The following is a 22,164-nucleotide window of genomic DNA, read 5'->3' as shown; positions in this document are numbered from 1 at the left end:
CTTGCGATATCCGTAACAAAAAAGTTGCTTGGAACCTGTAATATATGAGACTGATGTTCTAACGAAAACCACTTCATTCACAGTCTACATCCGGTAAGTAACCTAAATAATGAATAAAATATTATATACTTCAATTAATTTTGCTTTCTTTATATAAAGAACGAAGGCTAATGTAATTTATTATATTGACAGTACATATGCTATTTCTATATGAAGATAAATATGTCATTTTAATCACATTAATCGAACATTCAAAGTATTTGTCTTTTGGCTCCTGACCCCATCCCGCTGCGAAGGGAGAGCGTTCGAGAATTTCAATTTAGGAGAAGAATGTGCCGACATAACGTGTGGCCCGAGATATTTTGATAGGACATGTTCTTCGCGAATAAATTTCTTTCCACATATTAAAACTTTTTAAACGCTTTTATTTATCATAAATTTATTGCGTGATTTTTGCTGAATTATGATGGAAATTGAAAAAACGACGAAATAGTATCAGGCGCGCTCAAAGAATCAAAGCTATTTTAATCTACATATATTATAGACTATATTGAAATTAATTTGTCAGTGCATATGATAGAGATTGGAATAGTATAGTGATAATATTGATTGGAAAGAAATATTTTAATTACTTAGGAGCAAAAATTTTTTAAAGACAATAAATATTTGTTTCTGTAAGGTGCTGAAAATGCCTAATACGATAATAATAGGGCTAGAGCTAGTAATAGTTCTGTAGATTAAATTTAATTTGCTAGTAGTTATCGATTTTACTTTGTCTCATAAGTGACAGCCTTTTCTCCATTCTTACTTTCTTTTTCCTACCGTGTTACTTGAACAAAAGACTGAAAGTTTCGTTAAGAAAAAGTATAGGTTCCATTGATACACTTCATTATAAGATATATATATATATATACATATATGGAATTAATTTGGAAATTTAATAAAAAAAGAATAATATTTAACAATAAAGTATCATGTCATATTGTGTTCCAATTTAGTATTATAACTTACGTTGGATTATAATAAATTTGTGAACCATCTAGAATTATTCCATATTATCAATATATTATATTAAAAATTCGTTCCAGTACTAAGTTATGTTAGGATTATGCTGACAATAAAGTATCTGGATTCAATATTATTATTTATCTGATCATATTATGTTGATGGATATAAATTTCAGGGGTTTGATGAATAATCGTTATTCGAAAATGCTCTGGATGTGTTTGGTTTATTTTAGAACGTTCAGATAACAATTTATTATAATTTAAGAGTTATTCTACCAAAATAAGTCTTTTATAAACTAGCGTAATCGTTTGTAGTAAATAATACGTTATAGTTACTAATACATTTATTGAGGCTAGGAAAAAATGTTTAGAAAGAAGTGGATGTACCTACCTAAGTATTTTAATTGTTATTGAAAGTATCTACTCTTGAACATGAACCTTTAAACTTGTATTCATTAATTTGAAACTCATTCCCAAAGTAGGCTTAAAAGGGAGAAATATATACTTTGCTTTAATTAATTGATTAGATACTAAGTAACTTTAACTTAATTAGAAAAATCATCTTAAATTAATCTAATAATTTGTAATACTTAAGAATATACCAAAAAGATTGTTCTGTAGCTTAATGAATGTAATACCTACTTTATCTTATAATAGATATAATTTTTTTATTGATTATTGAACAATACTATCGACGATCGCGAGACAATAAAGATGTTATGATATAAAAATATTTAGTACTTTAATAAATGTGTGTTCATTTTGTTCTTATTATAATTTCGACTACATGCTACTCAGTATTCATATAATTAGCTGTTTTTTCTAAACAATTTGGAGACATATTTAATTCGTTGTTGATACACTATACGTATATAACCGCACTTTATAGATAACCCTTTGGAATTTTCAATTTGATCACGGAATGCGGCCACATGGAAGGAAGAAAGGCTGAGATCTGCATGTCGGGGACACACGCCATCGCAGTGGGTTAGTTTCCAATTTATTGTATCAATTTCGAATGAAGGCACCTAAGTAGAATAGTCAACGAGAAATGGTATTCTGCATTAGCTAGAAATCGCAAAGGATTTTAATATATATGTAGTATTCCAGTATTCCAATATTTAGATGCAGTATGATTCACAGTAAATTGTAACTAGTCCATTGTACATCATTTTTTTACTTACGAGTATATATGGTTTATTTTATTACTATTGTAATATAACTTAGGGAGAGGGAAGTCAAACAATCATATTAGTAAAATATGCATACACATATTTTATATTAGAAATACATTCTATTATATTTTTACGTTATTATTTCGCTGTAAAATTTCGATACATGTCTTCTGTCAAGAAATGTTTCGAAATTTAATGTGAGATATTTAACGTATTGATATGTATCCATTTGTTTATTTTAAATTAAAATATTGTTTAAATTATAAGCGGAACCCTACCACTTATCTATGTAGATAACATAGATAAATGTCCCGCTTAATTAAATCACAAAATACATAGATGTTTTAAAGTCACCACAGGGAACACTTACATTTTGTTGAAAGATGTATTCAGCATTTGTAACAAGTGAAAGTGTTCCCAGTACTAGATGTGTTTCGTTGTTGAAGGTTAAAACGTTAGTCCTCAGTGGTGGCACCACATGAATTAGAAAATAGTGATACAGAAGTGAATTTTTCATAATAATTTTGAATAAATATATTAAGCTAATAATATATTTATTAAAATTATTGTAATCCAATTAAAACGGAGATCGATATTACGACGGCCTGAGCTAAGGTTCGAACTTCTAGAGGTGTCCTCAAACTAAAATCGTATTCATCAGGCGGGAGTTAGCATTCAGTCGCTCCATAAGTCCGCTGGTTTGGAGTGCCATCTGCACTCGCCCCCTATCGTCCAGTGAAGCTGTAAAGGCCGGCTGCAGCCAACAGCATTAGAATTAATCCAAAAAAGAAATTAAGCTAATACTTGCCTGGGTATTCTGGCTTGAAGACAGAGAGAGAAGATTAGTACAAAACAATTGCAACAGGCAATGATAGCACCTTCAAATGGACTGTCAATTTGTTTTCTATTACAAGAAATAACCAAAAACCTAGAATTCAACTAAATAATAATCTAGTAAATAATGCAACTGAAATATATTCCTCCCACGTATGGCCTTTACACACAATTTCATTAAGGTACAAACTAACAATGAAACTCAACGAGTCTCTGTTTAAAAAGCAACTATCGAAACAACAAATGGTTGAAAGATAAGCCCGTTTTCATAAGCCATATCAAATTCATTACGACAATAAACTCCCAAATGTATTTACGAGGGATCACGTCATGAATAAATTTCGTGAACGGAAAGTTTGATGCGTAAAATAGCTGAGGCAACTTAGACAAAGCTTTAATAAAAGCTCGTGCGAGGTTGTGTTTCGCATCACATCTGTGTATCCGTAAACTTACCATAGGTAATGTACTTTCTTGTAACCTATTTTATAAATGATAAATGCATATAATAATAAACACCAGTCCATATATTATATACAACTATCAGATTTAATGATAATAACAATATTTTTACATTTGTAAGATTAAAAAATCATTCATAACAAGAAAAGACGCCACAAATATAGTATAATTACAAACAATTTCAAAAACGATTGATATACAATCATCCTATGGTTAATTATTGTTTAAATAATTAACATCTTAATTTTTATAGTTCTAAAGCAAGACCAATCTACATAATAATACATACCAGTGAATATATCTACTATGTAGAAGATGACACACGACCTCGATCGCCCTTATACAGCAATTTTAGATCACTAAATCTTTAACAACACTGTAAAAGTGATAGGCCCAATAAAAATATTATGCACATAAACTCTCAAAATTAAAGACAAAACATAAAACTTTATGTCTAGTAAATAAACAAAGCTTGGAGTGGGTGCTGTGAAGTAGATAAAACCCTTATGGGTATTTGGACGACAAGTGACGACGGTCACGTTTTTAATTACTCGAGCCTCATCCGTAACGTGTCACTAGGGGTACGAGTTTAGATACTACTATGTACGAAACTGAAGTCTCCCAAGCTTTATTCACGATAGATTAACTCTACTATCAAGGAGACAGATTTCGACTTTGTAATATTTAGGTATACCGTGTAATCTATCTCATATCATAATCATATCTGTCTATTTAGTTCTACAAAAAATACTTAGGTCTCAACAAAAAACTACATGAGTTATAAGGCAAATCAATAATGTATAGAAAGCCAGCCACATAATGTACGATACATAGAAATTAGTCATGAATTTAGTTTATTATTAGGAAAGATTTTGTAATATGATTTGAAATTATAAGAATGCCTTTCATAAAATAAACTACAAATTCAGTTCATATAAAGCTTGGTTCAGATTTAAGATAAGCGCAACAAAACAATGAAAGCGTAGGGACTACGCTATACAAGTGGTAAAGGGACGCAATTTTAAATATACTTCAGACAAAATGAGCGAGGAAATAAGGCATTAAATGCAACAAACTGACGTAAAATACATACTACAAGGCAGTAAAGTGAGGCAACTATTTTCCAGATTATTTGTATAACTTCTAGGCTTAGCTCGGCAAGTTGTGATGAAAGAAGTTACCACGCTTGAAATTTTTAAAAGCTTTTACATTTCTTAGTGGATAAAGTACGCAAAGAAACTCGAATATTTTCTTTGCTTGTACGTTGTTTTGAAGGGAAATATTTCGTGGACATGGTGTAAGTATAAGCCATTATGACTCTTAATAATAGTAAAATAAGCAAATAAAATTTTACGATATTAAAATTACTTCAATTTCTTAATGAATTACTACTAACTTAATTGTTGAGTGTTAGAACAATGACAACGTCGTGTTACATTTTAATAAATTAATTACATTGTTATAATATTGAATTGATGTAATGTACTCTACAATAACAGTAAACAGCGTATTTGTTAACAATTTTAATTATCCTTATATATTTTACTGGTGATATAATCACCAAGGATCAGTATTATATTAAAAAAAAAAGCCTAATTTAGTAGAAATAAATTATCCCTACTTTTGTGTTCCCATGAGATCTTAACATATTTTTTATTTTTACCATTCGTTGAATTTTACAGGATCTTTTTTTTATTCGTGAACCGTAAATTACAAAACAAGATTTATTATCAGTAGAGAAGGAACATCACTGCTAAAACACAACCTTATAAAAATGGTATATTTAGGGGACCCTTCACTTTTATCCTTTGTTTCGGAGATGAATCACGAACTTGAAAATAGGATTCACGACTATTTATTTGTTTTATTTATTCAATACCCAAAATCTGAAGGTTTGTTTGCTACGATTCAACTTATATAAACCTATTTCACTGTCAATATTTACAAATAATGTAGGCCGTCGATATTGCTTTTTTATAAGAGAAATATCTATTTTTAATTAAATACTTGACAAGAGGTTGTAAAACTTAGATTAGTACTGTGACCTCTATATACCGTTCTACTCTATTATATCATATTCTATCGGATAAGTATGATTTTTACATTTTTCCGACATTAGTTTCAATTTTCCTTTCACAGGAACCTTGTTAAGTTAAGTAATTATGTATTACTTTACTTATTTATTTATTTATTTCAGGCAACTTAATATTATAGTGGCTCATTTTTTGTATAGATGCAAAAACAATAAAATGTAAAAATGAAACAAATAAAAAAGATTCAATTGGTGATTTAATTTGAAATTAACATTTTATTGTTCGTATACATAAGTGTGTGATTTGCTTGACTTTAATATGTACTGAAGGCAATCTCTCACTCCGACAGCACTGACGCGCCACCAAGTCAAGAGGGTAATAAATAAAATAGCTTCCCTTTCCCCAATTTTACATAAAAACGCGTCCCATCCGAATCTGCATGTTTATGAGCAAATATTCTATAAACAAGTCGGAGAGCAATACGGTTATGGTGTATGGTTGAGACAGCAATATACAGAATTGTATGCAAATAGGATAACAGCAGTAAATACAAGCTTTGCTACACGGATTTTTGTTCCTCACAATTTCCGTAATGCTTTATTTTTTATGAGTTCTTTGAACTGACGATGGCTTAACATTCTTTTGCAATATAACGACAATTAATATATCTAGCTACTTAGATATCTACTAATTAATTAGCTGTTCTATGCATACAATAAATTAAATACTATATTATAGTTACACCTACACGTATACAGTGATTCCAGGTAATGTTGCTTAATAGGTAGTATATAATAATACTAAATATAATTTAGTTAGTTTGTAAATTCTTTTGTAAGTGATTTGTTAAATCTTATAAGAAAATAAATATCTCAAACCGTAACTGTAATTTGAAAAAATACTGTTAAAAAAGTTTTTATATATTTGTTAGCCGTGTTATCAACTTTCTCAGTGTTCTATCTATGCATATATTTTCTTATATATAAAATTCTCGTATCATAATATTTAGTTGAGTAGTAACCATACTCCTCCGAAACGGCTTGAATGATTTTTATGAAATTTGATATGCATATTCAGTTGGTGTGAGAATCGGTTACTATTTATTTTTTATACCCCTAAGTGATAAGTAGTCCAGCGCTAATATTTTTTAAAATTTTTTGGATATTTATTTTTATATATTATATTTGATAATATATGTACATATATATATTACTAGCACTATACTACTTAAATAATTATAATAACCTATTTTATGTTAACGTAATCTTAAAAAAAAAAGGAGTCCGAATCTATTGGAATTTGAAAATATTGTTTTTATTTAACTTTTTGTACAAGTAATCCAAATTATAATCTTAATACAAAATATAAACTAGTTCGGAAAACTACTGAAATGAGGAGCTGAACTGACGTGCAACGATTTACAAATTAGGATGCTACATTAGGATAGCCGAATAGGTCTGTTTCTAAGAATAAAAGATAATAACGTATAATTAATTAACAGAAAACATTATAAATGCCCGTTTCATTTTGCGTTCTAAGAAGGGATTACTTAGAATAATGATACTTGCAATCTGTGGTTTATTTACTTCCTTGGAAAATTGGATTGGTATGAATTTAATGAGAAAATACTTTTTAATTAACGAATTTTCAAACCAGATATCACTTATCAAATATAGTATTATATATAAAGTACATGTTGTGTTTTCAATTAAGATCTGGAAGTAATAGAAATGTAATTACAATGACACATTTTTTATGTATCGTATAGTGTATAAAATAACTTTTATATGTTGCTATATTTCTGTTAGAAAAATTATAATATTATTTATAAATAAAAAAAACCATTATAATTTTTCTGTCAATGTATTTATTTTTACTGGTTTGTTATTTGACTGACAGACTGACGATATACATACAAATTAAATTACTAAGGATAAAGTATAATTATTTCTACCTCACATATACTACTACATAGTCTCTGATTGCGTATAAATATATAGTACTTTACAAAAGCTACACTGATAAGCTTTTGTTACGTACTATATATTTATATAAATTTTAAAAATCAAATTTTCACCATAAATAAATACCCGCCGAAATGGCAGTACCTATACAATTTGTAAACTGAAATTCTAAGGGTTTTTGGTAATTATTTGTGTCTGTCGGCAAGTCACAAGGGAAGGATTACTCATACTCTATGTCCAAACAAAACGGCTCATTGACTCGCTGATTAATTGTAAGGAAAGCCATGGTGACATTCTAATATAGAAAAATATTCAAGAACTCTCGTTTAAATAGCCCTTTGGTTCATTAGTTGTTATTTATGGAAAAAATAATATAATGTTCTATAAAAATATTTACATAGAACGTTATATTATTTTTTCCTTACTATAAATACCATATATCAATTTCTATTTATTTGTAAGATTATATAAACTTCGAAGATTTTTGTTTTATGCACTGTACACGATACTTATTATGTTTCTTTATAAATCGATATAATAATAATGAATATTATTGATTGTCAAATTAACAACAATATTATTCATAAACAATCATTACATAGTATAAAACAAAGTCGCTGTCAAAGTCTATCCCTATGTATTCTTAAATCTTTAAATCTACGCAACAGATTTTGAAGCGGTTTTTTAATAGATAGAGTGATTCTAGAGGAAGTTTAATACATATAATATATGTACACCCGGGCGAAGCCGGAGCGAGTAGCTAGTTATATATAAATTAGACAATAATATTAATTAAATATACCATATTTATTAATTAAGAAAATACGTAAAGTATGTAATATGTACAAGGAAAGCCATTTGTCGTTGTTTCCGTTGCTTTCGTCCACCTTGTGCTTACGTGTGACACGAACACATACTTATGACTATTACGACTAAAGATATAGAATACTTTTAGTATATAAAAAAAGATCTGTACTAGTTCTTTGAAGTCTCACAGAATAAGACCTGTCCATAATATCGTCTTAAACCCACTTCATCATTTTGCGTCAGCACGTATTTGTCATTCCAAGTTGCCTACAAGTGTGTGTCGTGTTTCGCGTAAGTAGGGATTTCGCAAAAAGGTGGTAATAAGGTATGCAAGCCCTCTTTCCTTTGTCGGCCACTCGCTCGCAACGTGAGGAGAATCAGCCTATGGACACGAGAGATTTGCTGCGAAGAATTTCGTGCAAATTTGGGCGACACCGTCGTAAAAGTGTTTACTCATACATACATTTTCGGATGGGCTTTTATTGTAAACTAGTATCATGTACTGCTTTGTTTGTTGCTTTGTATTTTGATTGTAATTATCATCCTCTCTGCCCAATAAAAAAATCGTATCTCTTACATTCGTTTTAGTCGGAAAATTTAATGTATTTTGTAATATATGAAAATATAATAAATGAGGACAATTATAACATCTTGTAAATTTTCATTGCCTGTTTTTTTATAATAGCAATTTAATAATTTAATTTATATATTGTAAATAAATAATCTGACTTATAGTGCAATTAAATTATTAGCAGTACATTTTTTTAATGAAATTCGACTAACGTCGAAAATAAATTCTTTTTATGAAACATTTCATATGAAATTATCCGGATCCACAGCATGGAGTACAAACACGAATTCATACAAAGGTTTAATACACCTATTCCCTAAATAATAGGAGTGCGCATCCTCATTTGTTATAGAAACTGAAATTTGTATCGTACCGTAAAGGTAGGTGTACACGGGTGCCGGGCGGGGTCGAACGGTCGTCATTGTGCGGGCGAGCCGCGGGCGCGATTACAATGCCGTCGCTGTGACATTTTCGCTAATGGTTCCAGGGTAGGCACAATAAAACGACAATACGACGGGAGATAAGGTGGCAAGTGAAAATTTTACAACGAGATTAATTTAATTCCGTGCGCGTTGTTGCTAGATACTACGCGTGCTGAGCTAGTATCGTGAATTTTGCAATTCTCCATTATTGTGTGAACATCTTTCAATACGTCATAAGAACATTTAAAAATGAGTAAATATGAATTTTTCATTTATCCTTTAATATTATATTACTACATAATATACATAAATACTGCAACACATAATAATATTATTTTACTAAATGCTACATATTCTTAGTCATTTTATACCATAAATATAGTGGAAAAAAACTATGGTAAAAACTAAAAAAAATGTCTGATCAAATTTATTTTATTACTTATTACATTTAATCAATAGCTAATTAAAATTATTAAATAATATTATAGTAATTCCAAAAATTGAATAAAAACCTAAATAAAAATATGCGACTAATTTTAAATGTATAGAGGTAAAAAATTCAATTAATCTGAGAGACAGACTCTAAACATTGGAATGAATGAATTGCCCGACGAAATAGAGAAAATTGACTATTGCTCAAATGTTCACTACTATGAACAGCTCACCTGTTGTACATCTTTCTTTTTGCGTCTAATTTAATTACCATTTTTTATTTTATAGATATATCTACAGTGTCTTATGTTTTTGTGTAGGATATCTTCAATTTATATAAGTAGATGTAATAAATGTTTTGAGTGACCAATCATTTTGTTTAAGTAACAAACTGCTAATAAACACAACGAATCCAAATAACTTTGCATATTTTCATATTTACTACAAAATAACTACCTGTAAATAAAATAGAAAATATACATATATAAATAAGATTTCGATTTCTGCGACCAGAGTGGTTACTCATCTGTGTATAGCAGCTAAGGTTGTCGACTTGTGAAATTAGGCAAAATGACAAAAGATGTGCATTATATGGTCTCATAACATGTTAAGGTGAACATTTTATAAATACATACTACATACATCATGCTGTCTATAACTTTGTCCATACGTTACAGCGACATAACTGACAAAATCAGGTTGATCTTTGACTTGACTCTATGTGAAGATAAATATAGAATATAAGTACAATAGTACTCGTAATAATAATGTTTACTAAAATTAGTTTGTGTTGATGGATATATAAAATTACATGTCGGAAAAAAGGCTGGTCATGTCAAATCTTTTATCGTTCGTGCAGTGAATGTATGCTTTCGGATGTAAGTTCCTGATACACCAAAGTCCACTACTAATCGGGCTATCAAAAGATATGATCTTTTAATAATTTGGAAATGAAAAAATAAAAGATTTTCTAATGTACAATAACGTAATTAATGTAATTCAGCTTAGTAATATGAAAATATATATTTTTTATAAGAAAAATTAAATATATTAGTGGTTGCCCTAGTTTCGCCCGGATGCAGTCCGACTTAGCAGACAAACATCATCATAATTTTGTTATTTTTGACATATATGTATATATGGAATAAAGTATATAGTTTAATTATTTCTCAAATAACTACAATTGTTCTTCGTTAATTAATTGCAATTATGTTAGTATAGACATATATTTAAATGTATCTGATTTATATAACAAAACTGAAATCATATGGCAAAGAACAAAATAAAGAATCACAACACAAAGAATAGTTTTATATATGTTTTATTGTGATGTTACTTAAATATTTATTTTTGCACATTGTACAAAATATACTAATAAATATCTCAGAATGGAGTCAGCACAAAATGAGTAATCGCGATATTTACGTATACATATAAATTCGGATAGGTGCCCTAGAGATTTAGCCAATCCATCCATAACCTTTCCAACGGAGACACGCGTGTTTCACGGAGCGTTCTGACATTTTGACCCGTGGGCCGTTTTTCAATGAGGATTCCGAGCCACGCTTTGAGTTCTGAAAGGGTTATCCACGTTACTCTACCCCGCTTTTATATTTTTATCATCGTCGAATGAATTGCTTCAAAATGTGACTACAAAAAATCCATTTGCAAATGTCTTGTTGGACTTATTGTACAGTAGATATCTGACTAAAAGTTGAGCTATATTGACTGAGTTTTGTTTACATCCTGTTTTTGACCGATGTCGAAAACTTTCTCAATTATAGTACTATTTTTTTATACATTACGTGAAATATTTGATATTTATGATAACATTATATTACGTACGAACAATGAATAGAACCTAATAGAACAATGAGTAGCTTACATGGTGTAAATTAAGTTTTGTTTTAGTATATTGAATTTAAAACATATAACTTGCCTTTTTACAAAATATTCATTTAAATAAGTTTATTATGAACATTCTTCATTACATTTTGATGTATTTAAAAATAAGTAAGTTGTCAATTATTAATAAATAGTTGTAATCAACTATTAAATAAAAAATAAAGCCACTTACCAATAAAATTGACATGTAAAACAGCTAGGACAAGAAGACGCGATAAGGGTCCGCCACCTCGCATGTTCGCGCCCACCGCCATCTTGTCTCAGCACGTGGTCCTGTGCTGCCATCTACTGCTACCTTTTAGTCTTGATATCCGCCTTGATCTTCTCATTTTGTTTGTAGATGACGGATTCTGCTATATCTATGAAAGAAAATATAAATCCTCAAATACTATTTGTATCATTTATACGTTTAATTTTTTGTAGGTATGCCAGATAATAAGTTTTAGGCAAATATATATATATATATATATATATTTATATAAAATGGCAACTTCTATCTTGAAAGTACTTTTTACAGAAGGTAATACGATACCTACTTCTACTTCATATTATTTTATAATATATAAGGAGTATCACAGGCGTCACCTAAATACCTATTATATTCATACATTCCGTTATTTTGTTTTTGTACTATATATGTATGTATATAAAAAAAGTTTAATAGGTGAATATTCATACAATCGAAATTAAAATATAAATTTTATTTTATTAGATCATATCTCTGTGTGACGAGAACTACCATCGGTAGTAATCGTCATTTCTTTAGGATATCCTACTAATAATATCCTACTGCTTATAATTATTTCCTAATTAATATTATAAAATTGCACATTAATAGTGTAATTCATAAAATAATGTAACCTTATTAGGTTATTTTACATATATGTATATAATAATTTCAAGATCACTTTTTAATACAAAGGAATAGAACTCGCAGTAACCACAATAAATTACAGTATCTTTGCACGACTCACCGAAATGGTAAAAATATTCGTATTTTTATTCACATTCCGTTTGTGGAGGAGCAGAGAAACAGTCGAACGTTATCTAAAATATGAGTGAATGTGGGGGCGGCTACGTGCGGTCTGTTCTTAAAGAATTTGATATCAAAGATTCGCTTGTGGCGAATAAACACGGATACAGCGACTAAGTCTGTAGATTCCTAATAAAGTCGTGGAATTGACAGCAAAAATAATTTTATTCCCATATAAAAAATAATGAAATAAATTTTTGGATCACAAATAAATTATGTGCAATGTAGACAACCTACTCATATTTACGGCAAATATTGTTTATTTTAGTAAGATTTTTGTCTTTCAGTGTTATTTATTAATTTAATATGGGATCCAGTGACAATATTATTTTAACACGGAAACAATTTTGTAGCATTTAGTAACAAAATACAGATTCTTACAAATACAGACTACAATATAATACACTACAATAATAGAATATCATAATGTTTTCTTTTCAGTAGCCAAAACCATCTTATTCTTAATTTAATCACGGAGAGTGTCCTTTCCAGTTAGATTTGTTATCATGAATACCAAACAACATGATATCACAAATGGATACAGTGGTGTCTTTCGGCCTCTCGTTCTGTTATGAAATATAATGTGCATTACGTCTCGCGTTATACTAATGGTATATTTTTTATAAGCTCTGTTGCGTTCTGTGGCTTTCCCAATTTTATGTGGTTTGTTTTGTGAGTCCACGTACAATGTATGAGTACGTAATGTTGTTTGCTCTTTTCAGGCGAGTATAGAATATTACGTGAAAAGAAACACTTTGTAAGTTAATATGAACGTGTTACACTATTCATTTACGTTGAACACAGGCTGGATTCTAGGAAAAAAATGTGTGTAAATAACGGAATACGACAAGCTTTTGACTCTTCGTTTATAAGCTTCCGAGTTTGTTTAGTGTAAGTAAACAATAAATATATTGATATTAGAGTTGAAGAAACAATATTTATTTAATTCGATATTATGACTGTTCTGATCTGTGATTACATCATCATCATTATTACATAGTATAAAACAAAGTCGCTGTTGCAGTCTGTCCCTATATATTTATATATGTATGCATATTTTATTAATTAATTAACATCTATTGTATTTTTAATATAATATCGTAATTTCATTTCCTTCTCTTTCCTTCTTCTGTTTCTTTCTTTTCTTATTAATAATAGTATAACTAACTAACGAATGGGAAATCTAGGCATATCAAATGTTGCATTCATTACATCGTTGATAGTTGGTAATGGCTCTAACTATCCCATCTGTGGTTTTAGTCGTGATGTCATAATTTAAATCAGCATCATTATTAACCATCATTTTGCAATGATACATTATACTATTTATAAGGTGCAGTCGCGCCGAGTTGCGATAACAACACGATCGCCTGCGGAACTCGTAATTAATGCTTGCACTGCTTTATGTGTTTCCTTTCCCTGCCGAGTCTGAACGACACTATCGCGCTTACCAACACTTAGCTAACCTTTAAAATTAAAGTTATAGCACATTTTGTTTAACATTTTCTTGTGGCGGGAAATGAAAATAGTTTTCATGTTCGCAACTTGCATATTTATACATTTATGCATATAAATGTATAACATTATATATTTAATTTAAACACATATAGCGTTTATTTAATACAGAGTGTAATAATAATAAAAACTCTGGACAATGCACTAGAGTCATCTAGTCCCAGACTAAGCAAAGCTTTTGTTTGGGTACTAGACAACAGATATAAATATTTAAATACATTTATAAATGTATATTTATATCTGTTGTCAATATAAATAGAAAAAACTAAATAAAGTATTTTTTTAAAATTAGGAATTCCTATAGGAATGCATACATTTTCGCTTTGACTATTTTATTTATTCTATATGGCAGCATCGGTATAAGTTTAAAAATTATTAGCATATAATTTTATATAGGAAATGTTTTAATTTAATTTAAATATATTGTGAAAACTAATATAAATAGTTCCATTGAAGAAAAAAAACATTTTCTCATAGTTATAGACATATAATCAGGTTGTAAGCTTATGCAGTGTACCATGGCGAATTATTTCAATTTACAAGCAGTGAAAATAGTTGTACCAAAGTTTTTAGGGTTGCTTCGCATGACTTGTTTTTGTAAGAGGATTAAGGGATCCATCCTACTCACAAAGTGTACAAGTAGGTATATTGATTAAAATTCTTTAGAATTCGAATAGTGCTTTGGTACCCGGTGAAACAAAAGTTACATAAAATATTGTTGTACCTACTGCTATTATTAGTCTATTAACTTACTTAATATTTCAATCGTTTCAATTTAAAAAGAACCTTTAGACTCGATACGAGACGGGACAATTTTAGTTGATTCGTTTTGTCTTGCCCTTAAATAAGGAAAAAATATATATTACCTACTCTAAATTGATACCATGTTTTTAGTTTCGATAAAAATTAATTGAAAATAAAAATCTAACAATTATAAAAAAACGTATATTAAAAATATTAAATTAATTTTAGTTAAAGGTAGGCAAGCTTAAACTTTTCACGGGTTTTTATAACTACTGACATGACAATGTAAATTACAACGAGTATATTCTTAGTACTCAGATTCATATATGTATGTAATAAATATTTGTTATGGACTATCTTATAAATCCAGCCTACAGTTTTCTTCTTACATTTTTTAAAAATTTTGTTATATAATTTAAAAGCACCATTAAAAAGAAAGTAACGTTTTAATGGGATAAATAATTTCATGAAACATGAAAAATAATGACTGTCTGTTATTTTGCTACAGAATTGGAGCATAATTATCAGATGCAGCACTTTAATCAGTAATCGGGCAATTGTCACTCGCACAATATGCTCAAATTAATGAATGATATACTGAAAACATTTCGTTATCAGCGAATCGAGAGTTGGGTTCATTTGTAGGAGCTGCAATTATAAACATGTGTAATCAGGACGCAACCATGTGGGTCGATAGCTGATGTGCAATCAAGTCATTAGTAGTTCGGAAATGCGGTTTCTATCTGCCTAAATATTTGGGCTTCCGATAATTATGTAACCCAATAGAAATCTGATGCATTCGATTTTAGATTTAGTTATAAATTGCCTGCATGGTTAGTTTAATGTGGTCTGAACTGTGGTAAGAAACTTAACGTGAATTTCACTTCAAATAGTAAAAAAATATGGAGTCAAATGATTTTCATTCGTCAAATTCATATCAAATAATTTTATATAATTAAATATTTCATATATTTTTTAATATTTATAATATTTTATTATTTATTATTATAATTAATTACTACCTCCTTATCTCACCCTTCAACCGAAACAGCTTTTAGCCAGCAAGGTACAGCAATAAAAGTAACTGTTTAGCCACTGCATAGGTAGACTGAAGTACCAACATTTACTATATCTACTTCGTTGTTTTACTATATCTATACATATAAATAAAATTGGAGTGCCTGTTTGTAATACTGAAATAACAGTTTTTTACTACATACATATGAATATAAATACGGTACATACACCAAAATAATATTTTTTACAATTTTTGTCTGTCTGTCTGTTTGTACCAGCTAATCTCTCAAATAGCTGGACCGATTTTGTCGAGACTTTTATTGGCACGTAGCTGATGTAATAAGGAGTAACTTAGGCTACTTTTATTTTAGAAAAAATCTTTTACTGTAGAAAAATAAAGTTAAATTCCACGCGGACGAAGTCGCGGGAACAGCTAGTTAAAAATAAAACTACTGCGTAAGTTTTATTCTGGGAGATAGTTCTTAATTCAACTTCATTTAATTGTTGCAGATATAAATAAGGTTTATGCATAATTCTAATTTTACCACATTACCATATGAGCTCATTAGCGTAACAATGCAGAGCACGCGTCTATGTCAGTTATCAGGGCGATTCTAAATATCATTATAAACACTCAAATGAGTTCGTTTGTTTATTGTATTCATGCTTTAACGGCTTAACCAATTATCATGAAATAAAGCATATAAATATTATACGTGGGGTCTGCAATAGATAGAGATATGTTAATTTTTATCCTGGTCAATTATGACGACGCGGAAAAGATCTCGAATAGAAGTTGGTTTTATACAAATTGGTTAAATTCGTTTTTTCTTTCTCTTCACTGATAAAATTTTTATTCTTTTAAATATTTGTTCCACTACAATAAACTTAAGTGGATATTATGAAATACAAAAAGCAACGTGACATAAAGTACATTAATAATATCTCAGGACATATATTAACACAGCTTCATCGACTTCCAAGCGAAGCAAAGCTTATGTTATGAGTATTATATATGTTGAATATACAAAGAAAATACCCAGACGGATACAAATAATCATACTTATGAAAGCAGGTTGCACCATGCACGGAATCGAACCCCCGACCATCGGAAATAAGATGGATTGCTTAACCGCTAGAATATATAGAGAAAAACAACTTGTACAAAAGGCCAGCTGTCAGTACTACTAGTATGTAATATTATATTATCTGTGCTACTAGTAACAGAGTATACTTTGAATATTAAACTCTAACTTCACAGAAAATAAATATGCCGCTTGAGTTACAAAAATCAATAGTCGGCCAATATGTGCCCATTATTTTGACATTTAGAGTTCCGTGGCAGCTTATGGCACGGGGCTATCCCCCACACTCGCCGCGTGTTGTATGACGAGCCGGTTTTTGTGCGACATGTTACACCAGCCATTCATTAGGCCCTCGCCGCTGTCCATGTCAGCATTAATTACAGGATGCCTCTGACGAATGACACGCATATAGTCAATGTCTAAAGGCGAAGTGTTTAAACAGATTTGTATGAAATTATTGGAGGTTTTAATAATATACAATATTATATTATATACGTTTTTTGATTCAGCACAATTTCAATACGTGATGTGATTGTGTATTTTACTGTAAAAAATAGTAGTAGAGTAGTATTACATGTTAAATTGTCACAAACTTTTATATAATGTACTAGTATAATTGTAATGGCGAATAAACTGACGGAGTAATGGTAAGTGTTAAACTTGTCATATATGGAACAGTGCCACAGACATATCATCCTATGACGCCCATAACAATTTGAGTCCATTCCAGAGGATTAAGATATTATCCATCGGTATCAAAATTTTAAAGTCCGAATCTTGTGTCTCATTTATTAAAGTAAGTCGAAAATACTAAATGCTTTCTACCAATGCTGAATCTATTTTTATTTATTCGTGCAATGTTTGTTTATATATTTGTATATTACTAGCTTTTACTTGTGGCTTCTTCCGCACAAACTTTCATCCCATATTCTAGATTATTTTCAATCATAATAACAGCCTAGATATATAACACCTATCTTCATAATAAAGGTCATTGACATACGATTTAAAAGCAAAGTGGTATAAATAAACAGACTACATTTGCAGTTTTAAAGTAATTGTGGATTCTTAAAATACAAATTTAATTGAGGGTATTCTAAATTCTCTAATTGGTTAAATTTAGATATGTTTATTGTATCCGTACAACGTTGACACGATCTGTCATAATGGTACCCGTAATTGCTAGAAACGGAAACTATGTATTCCGGCTCATGAAATGTTTGTCGCCATATGCAAATTAATAGGTATAAAATATACCAACCTACCGACATACCGACATGTAATAATAATAACCCAGGACAATTTACACAACGCCATCTAGCCGCAAATTAAACAGAGATTCAATTATGGTTACTATATAGACAACTAATAGAATATAAATACATATATGACAGCCTCGGTGGTCTAGTGGTTTAGCATACCGCTTTGCTATCCGATGGTCGCGGGTTCGATTCCTCGCACGGTACAAATATTTGTATTCATGAGTATGATTGTTTGTATCGGTCTGGGTGTTTTCTATGTATAATATGTATTTATTTACAAAAAAAAAATGTATCCATGTATTTATATCAGTACCCATAACACAAGCTCTGCTTAGCTTGGGACTAGATAGCGCTGTGTCAATTGTCCTGAGACATTATTATTATTATTATTATATATATTTTTGATACCTTCATAGAAATATTTTAATACGACTTAATATTTCTTTAATGTATACTTACTAACATTGCGAATATGTATGTCAAGTAGCAGATGCATAGTATAGTAGCTATAGCAAGTGATTCAAGTACTAAACCTATTATTACCAAATTTTATAAATTCGTAGTATTTAGGAAGAATACTCAAAATATTTTCTGTCTTTATTAATAAACAATCGTTTACATGCCATCATTATGGTTATCTGTGCCTCTTGTCTGACTGTCAATTTAATTTAATTAAAAAATAAAGTCTCCTCTAAAATTTGTATGTAATATTTTAAGTATTATATAAATATATATTATTGTCAAAATTTAATCTCTAATATATTAATATTTTTGTTAGTATATTTAATTAATTTAATACCTATATTAATATATAAATAATTTAATGAAATTAAAGATGAATACGAATAGAGGCATATAGTGCATCTTCTACATACTTATACTATAATTAAGTAAATTAGTTCCATTCTAATCTCTTGTACTATAACAGTTAGTATAGTTATTATATTGTTTTATTATAATATCAGTATTTTTTTTAACTGTTGAATCAAAGATTTCAGTTTCTTAGAGTTCTTTTGCTATATATGTATAATACGTATATATAATGTTCAACGCACTATGTATTCGTACAGAGGAGTATAGCCTACAATTCGCATGTACGAAAATTTACAGCTCAATATAAATCAGTGAATAAGTATTCCTCCTTATAATTTATGTAACACTCGTAGACCGTTGTTGGAGGGTAATGGATGCCCCCGCAGATATCAGTGGTTGCCGTCTTTAAATTACTCACTGCTCAGGAAGCAAGCACCGCTAGTGACTGCTAAGCCACTTAATGTTTCTCACACTATTAAGATAAGGATGTTCGAATAAAAATTGCTTTTATCACGGTTAAGCTGTAATTGTTTCTAGTACTTCCTAATCGTGTTAATTAATTTGGGGATACGAGATAGGTAGTTTGATTAAAATATGATAAGACCCTCGCTATTTCGTTTGGGTTCCAATATAATATAATATGTATAACTAGTTGTGTAACAGTTATTTTTAAAGATTCATGTTTAATACATATTATTTGTAATCTTTACCGGGTTTTAATATGAATAATTTTATCGTAAACAAGGGTTGATATTTATTTCTCTCAACGTTTCGACTAGGTTGTACTAGCCGTAGTCACAAATTGACATCAACCTGCCGTACCACAGCTCATACCTTTATTTACCATAAAACTATTCTTGTTAATACTCGTTTAACAATATAATCAAATCAAATAAAAAATCGTCAAATTGTTTGTACTAATATTCTTTCCTCATAAATAAGTTGTGTAACTTTATAATGAAACACCATACTCTTCTGTAAAAAATATATTAATTCATAACGCTGATAATGTTATCTGATTGAACAGAGATTAAGTGCGTAGCGGTTTCTATGTTGATTGTCGCATGCCTAATCCTTGTTAATGTATATATAATTATATCAATATTTATTTAAAAGGGCAACGCATAAGTTTCTTACTTGTTCTTTTTGTGATGAGTCTGCATTCCGAATGAGCGGTAGAATAAAAAAAAATTACTACTCAAAAGTGCTTATATTAAGTTTATTTGAACAAAGATTATTTCTATTTCTATTAATAACATATCTTCACGATTGTTATCCTAGGGTAGTGAAATGCATTGGTAACTGTCGACGTTGAACGTGAACGCTATACTTTTCATGACCATTGACTGGGTGTATTGTAGGGGGTAAGTTTAAAGTCGTCTTTTGGATTAATTGTTTTTATTATTAGTATTTCCATCACCAAGAGACAATCAAAACTATAATTAGGTAGATAGAGTTTTATTTTGATTCTGGCGATTCGAGCGAAATTCGAACTCACGACCATAGTTTTTATGTCGGTTTGTAAACCACTAACTAGCCAATACATTCTAATAGTACTAAAATACATAAATAGTTGTCATATTGTATAATGTAGTTTTCAAATACAAAAAAATCTATTTTTCAAATAAGCACAGAAGTTTCGGAGATTATCCTCCACGTACATACAAACTTATAAGCCTAATTCTTTAGGTAACAGCAGTTACAGTAGATAGTTGTTAGGTGATTAATGGTGATTTCTTATACAAATGAATATTGGCTCGAGTTCAATTTACTAAGAGAGCTCTTTATTATCAGCTGCACGCAGTTAAAAACATATTCTAATTAAATCAAAATTATTTGGGCTGAAATATTATCTCCTTATTGTATAAGGTATATTTAACTATAAGTGCTTTAGATTTTTATTACCACTTTTTATACTACCTTTCATATCTCAGTATTATGTAGATGTATATACATCAATTTTTAATAGAAATGTGTTAGATTTTTTTGGGTAGGCGTGAGGTTTATGTGCATACCTAATTATATTACATTACAGAGATGAATTGAATTACAGAATTGAAATCATGGCAAGGGACTCTTACAATATATAAAAAATTGTAAAACCTCGAGCAAGATAAATCCAACTTGATATCACTTTGCATACTTATATGACAGCAGAAATAGTGGCAGACAGTATTTCTGCCTAACACAGGATATAAGTTATTCAGATTAATTTTTTTCATGACTATTCATCTAATATACAAAATTCAGCATATAGAACACACGTTCTTTACATACATATCGAATACCTACTTTGTATAAAATATACCCAAATAAGTACAGAAAGCAATAAAAAGCCGCGCGGGTTTTTTTGCAGAGCTCACGAAATTTTCCGTACACAGAAATTCATACAGAAAATGAATAGAATATTAAATTATGTTGGTCCGCATTTTGTAAAACTGACGAAGCTTCTTGTTAAGCTTTCAAGAAGCTTTTACGTTAATGAACTACTTATAAAAAAATGTATTGACTCTTCATTAAATATGTCTTAGAAATTACGTATAAATAAAAAGCGAAGCCTAACTATTGAGATAAAAAGAAGTATTTGATTTGCTTTCTAATATCAATACATAACACACCACTTGAGCATACGGTTCTTAAATTATAGAAAAAAAAGAAAATATTTTATGCATTTTTACACAAACGTATTGCATATTGCAGGATTTACATGTAATATTTACAAATATCCATCACTTTACCTAAATTTAAAATAAATTAAAGGAACTTCAACTTTCATAACAGTTTTGCATTAAATTCTGTTGCATAGTACTTTGATGCAATTACAAATTCAATTGTCAAATCAACAGGATGTATTAAGATTTCAATAGGAACACCAGAAGTATACCCCTCTGTCTCACCTATTTACAGCCTATAGCCTACAAGAAGTTTACTTTGTAAACTATGTTTCGGTTGTAGGGTACATAGGGTAGAATGAAGCAGTGAAATTAAAGGATAAAATGACATCTTAGTCCTGTAGATTAGTAAATTATGAGTGGTATCACAACACTTCATAATGTGATATTATTTACTATCAGGTGTGTGTAGAT

General features: G+C 29.6%; 1 protein-coding gene across 2 annotated transcripts in view; it reads right to left on the bottom strand.

Moving 5' to 3' along the window:
* The window catches only part of LOC131854826 (lachesin), a 65,063-nt gene that overhangs the window by 40,549 nt on the left and 2,350 nt on the right, over positions 1 to 22,164 (bottom strand). For both annotated transcript variants that reach the window (XM_059206367.1, XM_059188808.1), the window contains exon 2: positions 11,782 to 11,968. In XM_059206367.1, coding sequence (XP_059062350.1) covers positions 11,782 to 11,863 — 82 coding nt within the window. In that variant the 5' untranslated portion in view covers positions 11,864 to 11,968. The remainder of the gene's footprint in view (positions 1 to 11,781; positions 11,969 to 22,164) is intronic.

This window comes from Achroia grisella, unplaced genomic scaffold, assembly GCF_030625045.1.
Source record: "Achroia grisella isolate CSIRO2021 unplaced genomic scaffold, CSIRO_AGI_Agris_v1 utg1023, whole genome shotgun sequence".
NCBI classification, from domain to species: Eukaryota; Metazoa; Arthropoda; class Insecta; order Lepidoptera; family Pyralidae; genus Achroia; species Achroia grisella.
Note: the sequence above shows the minus strand (reverse complement) of the source record. Positions and strands in the feature narration are given on the sequence as shown.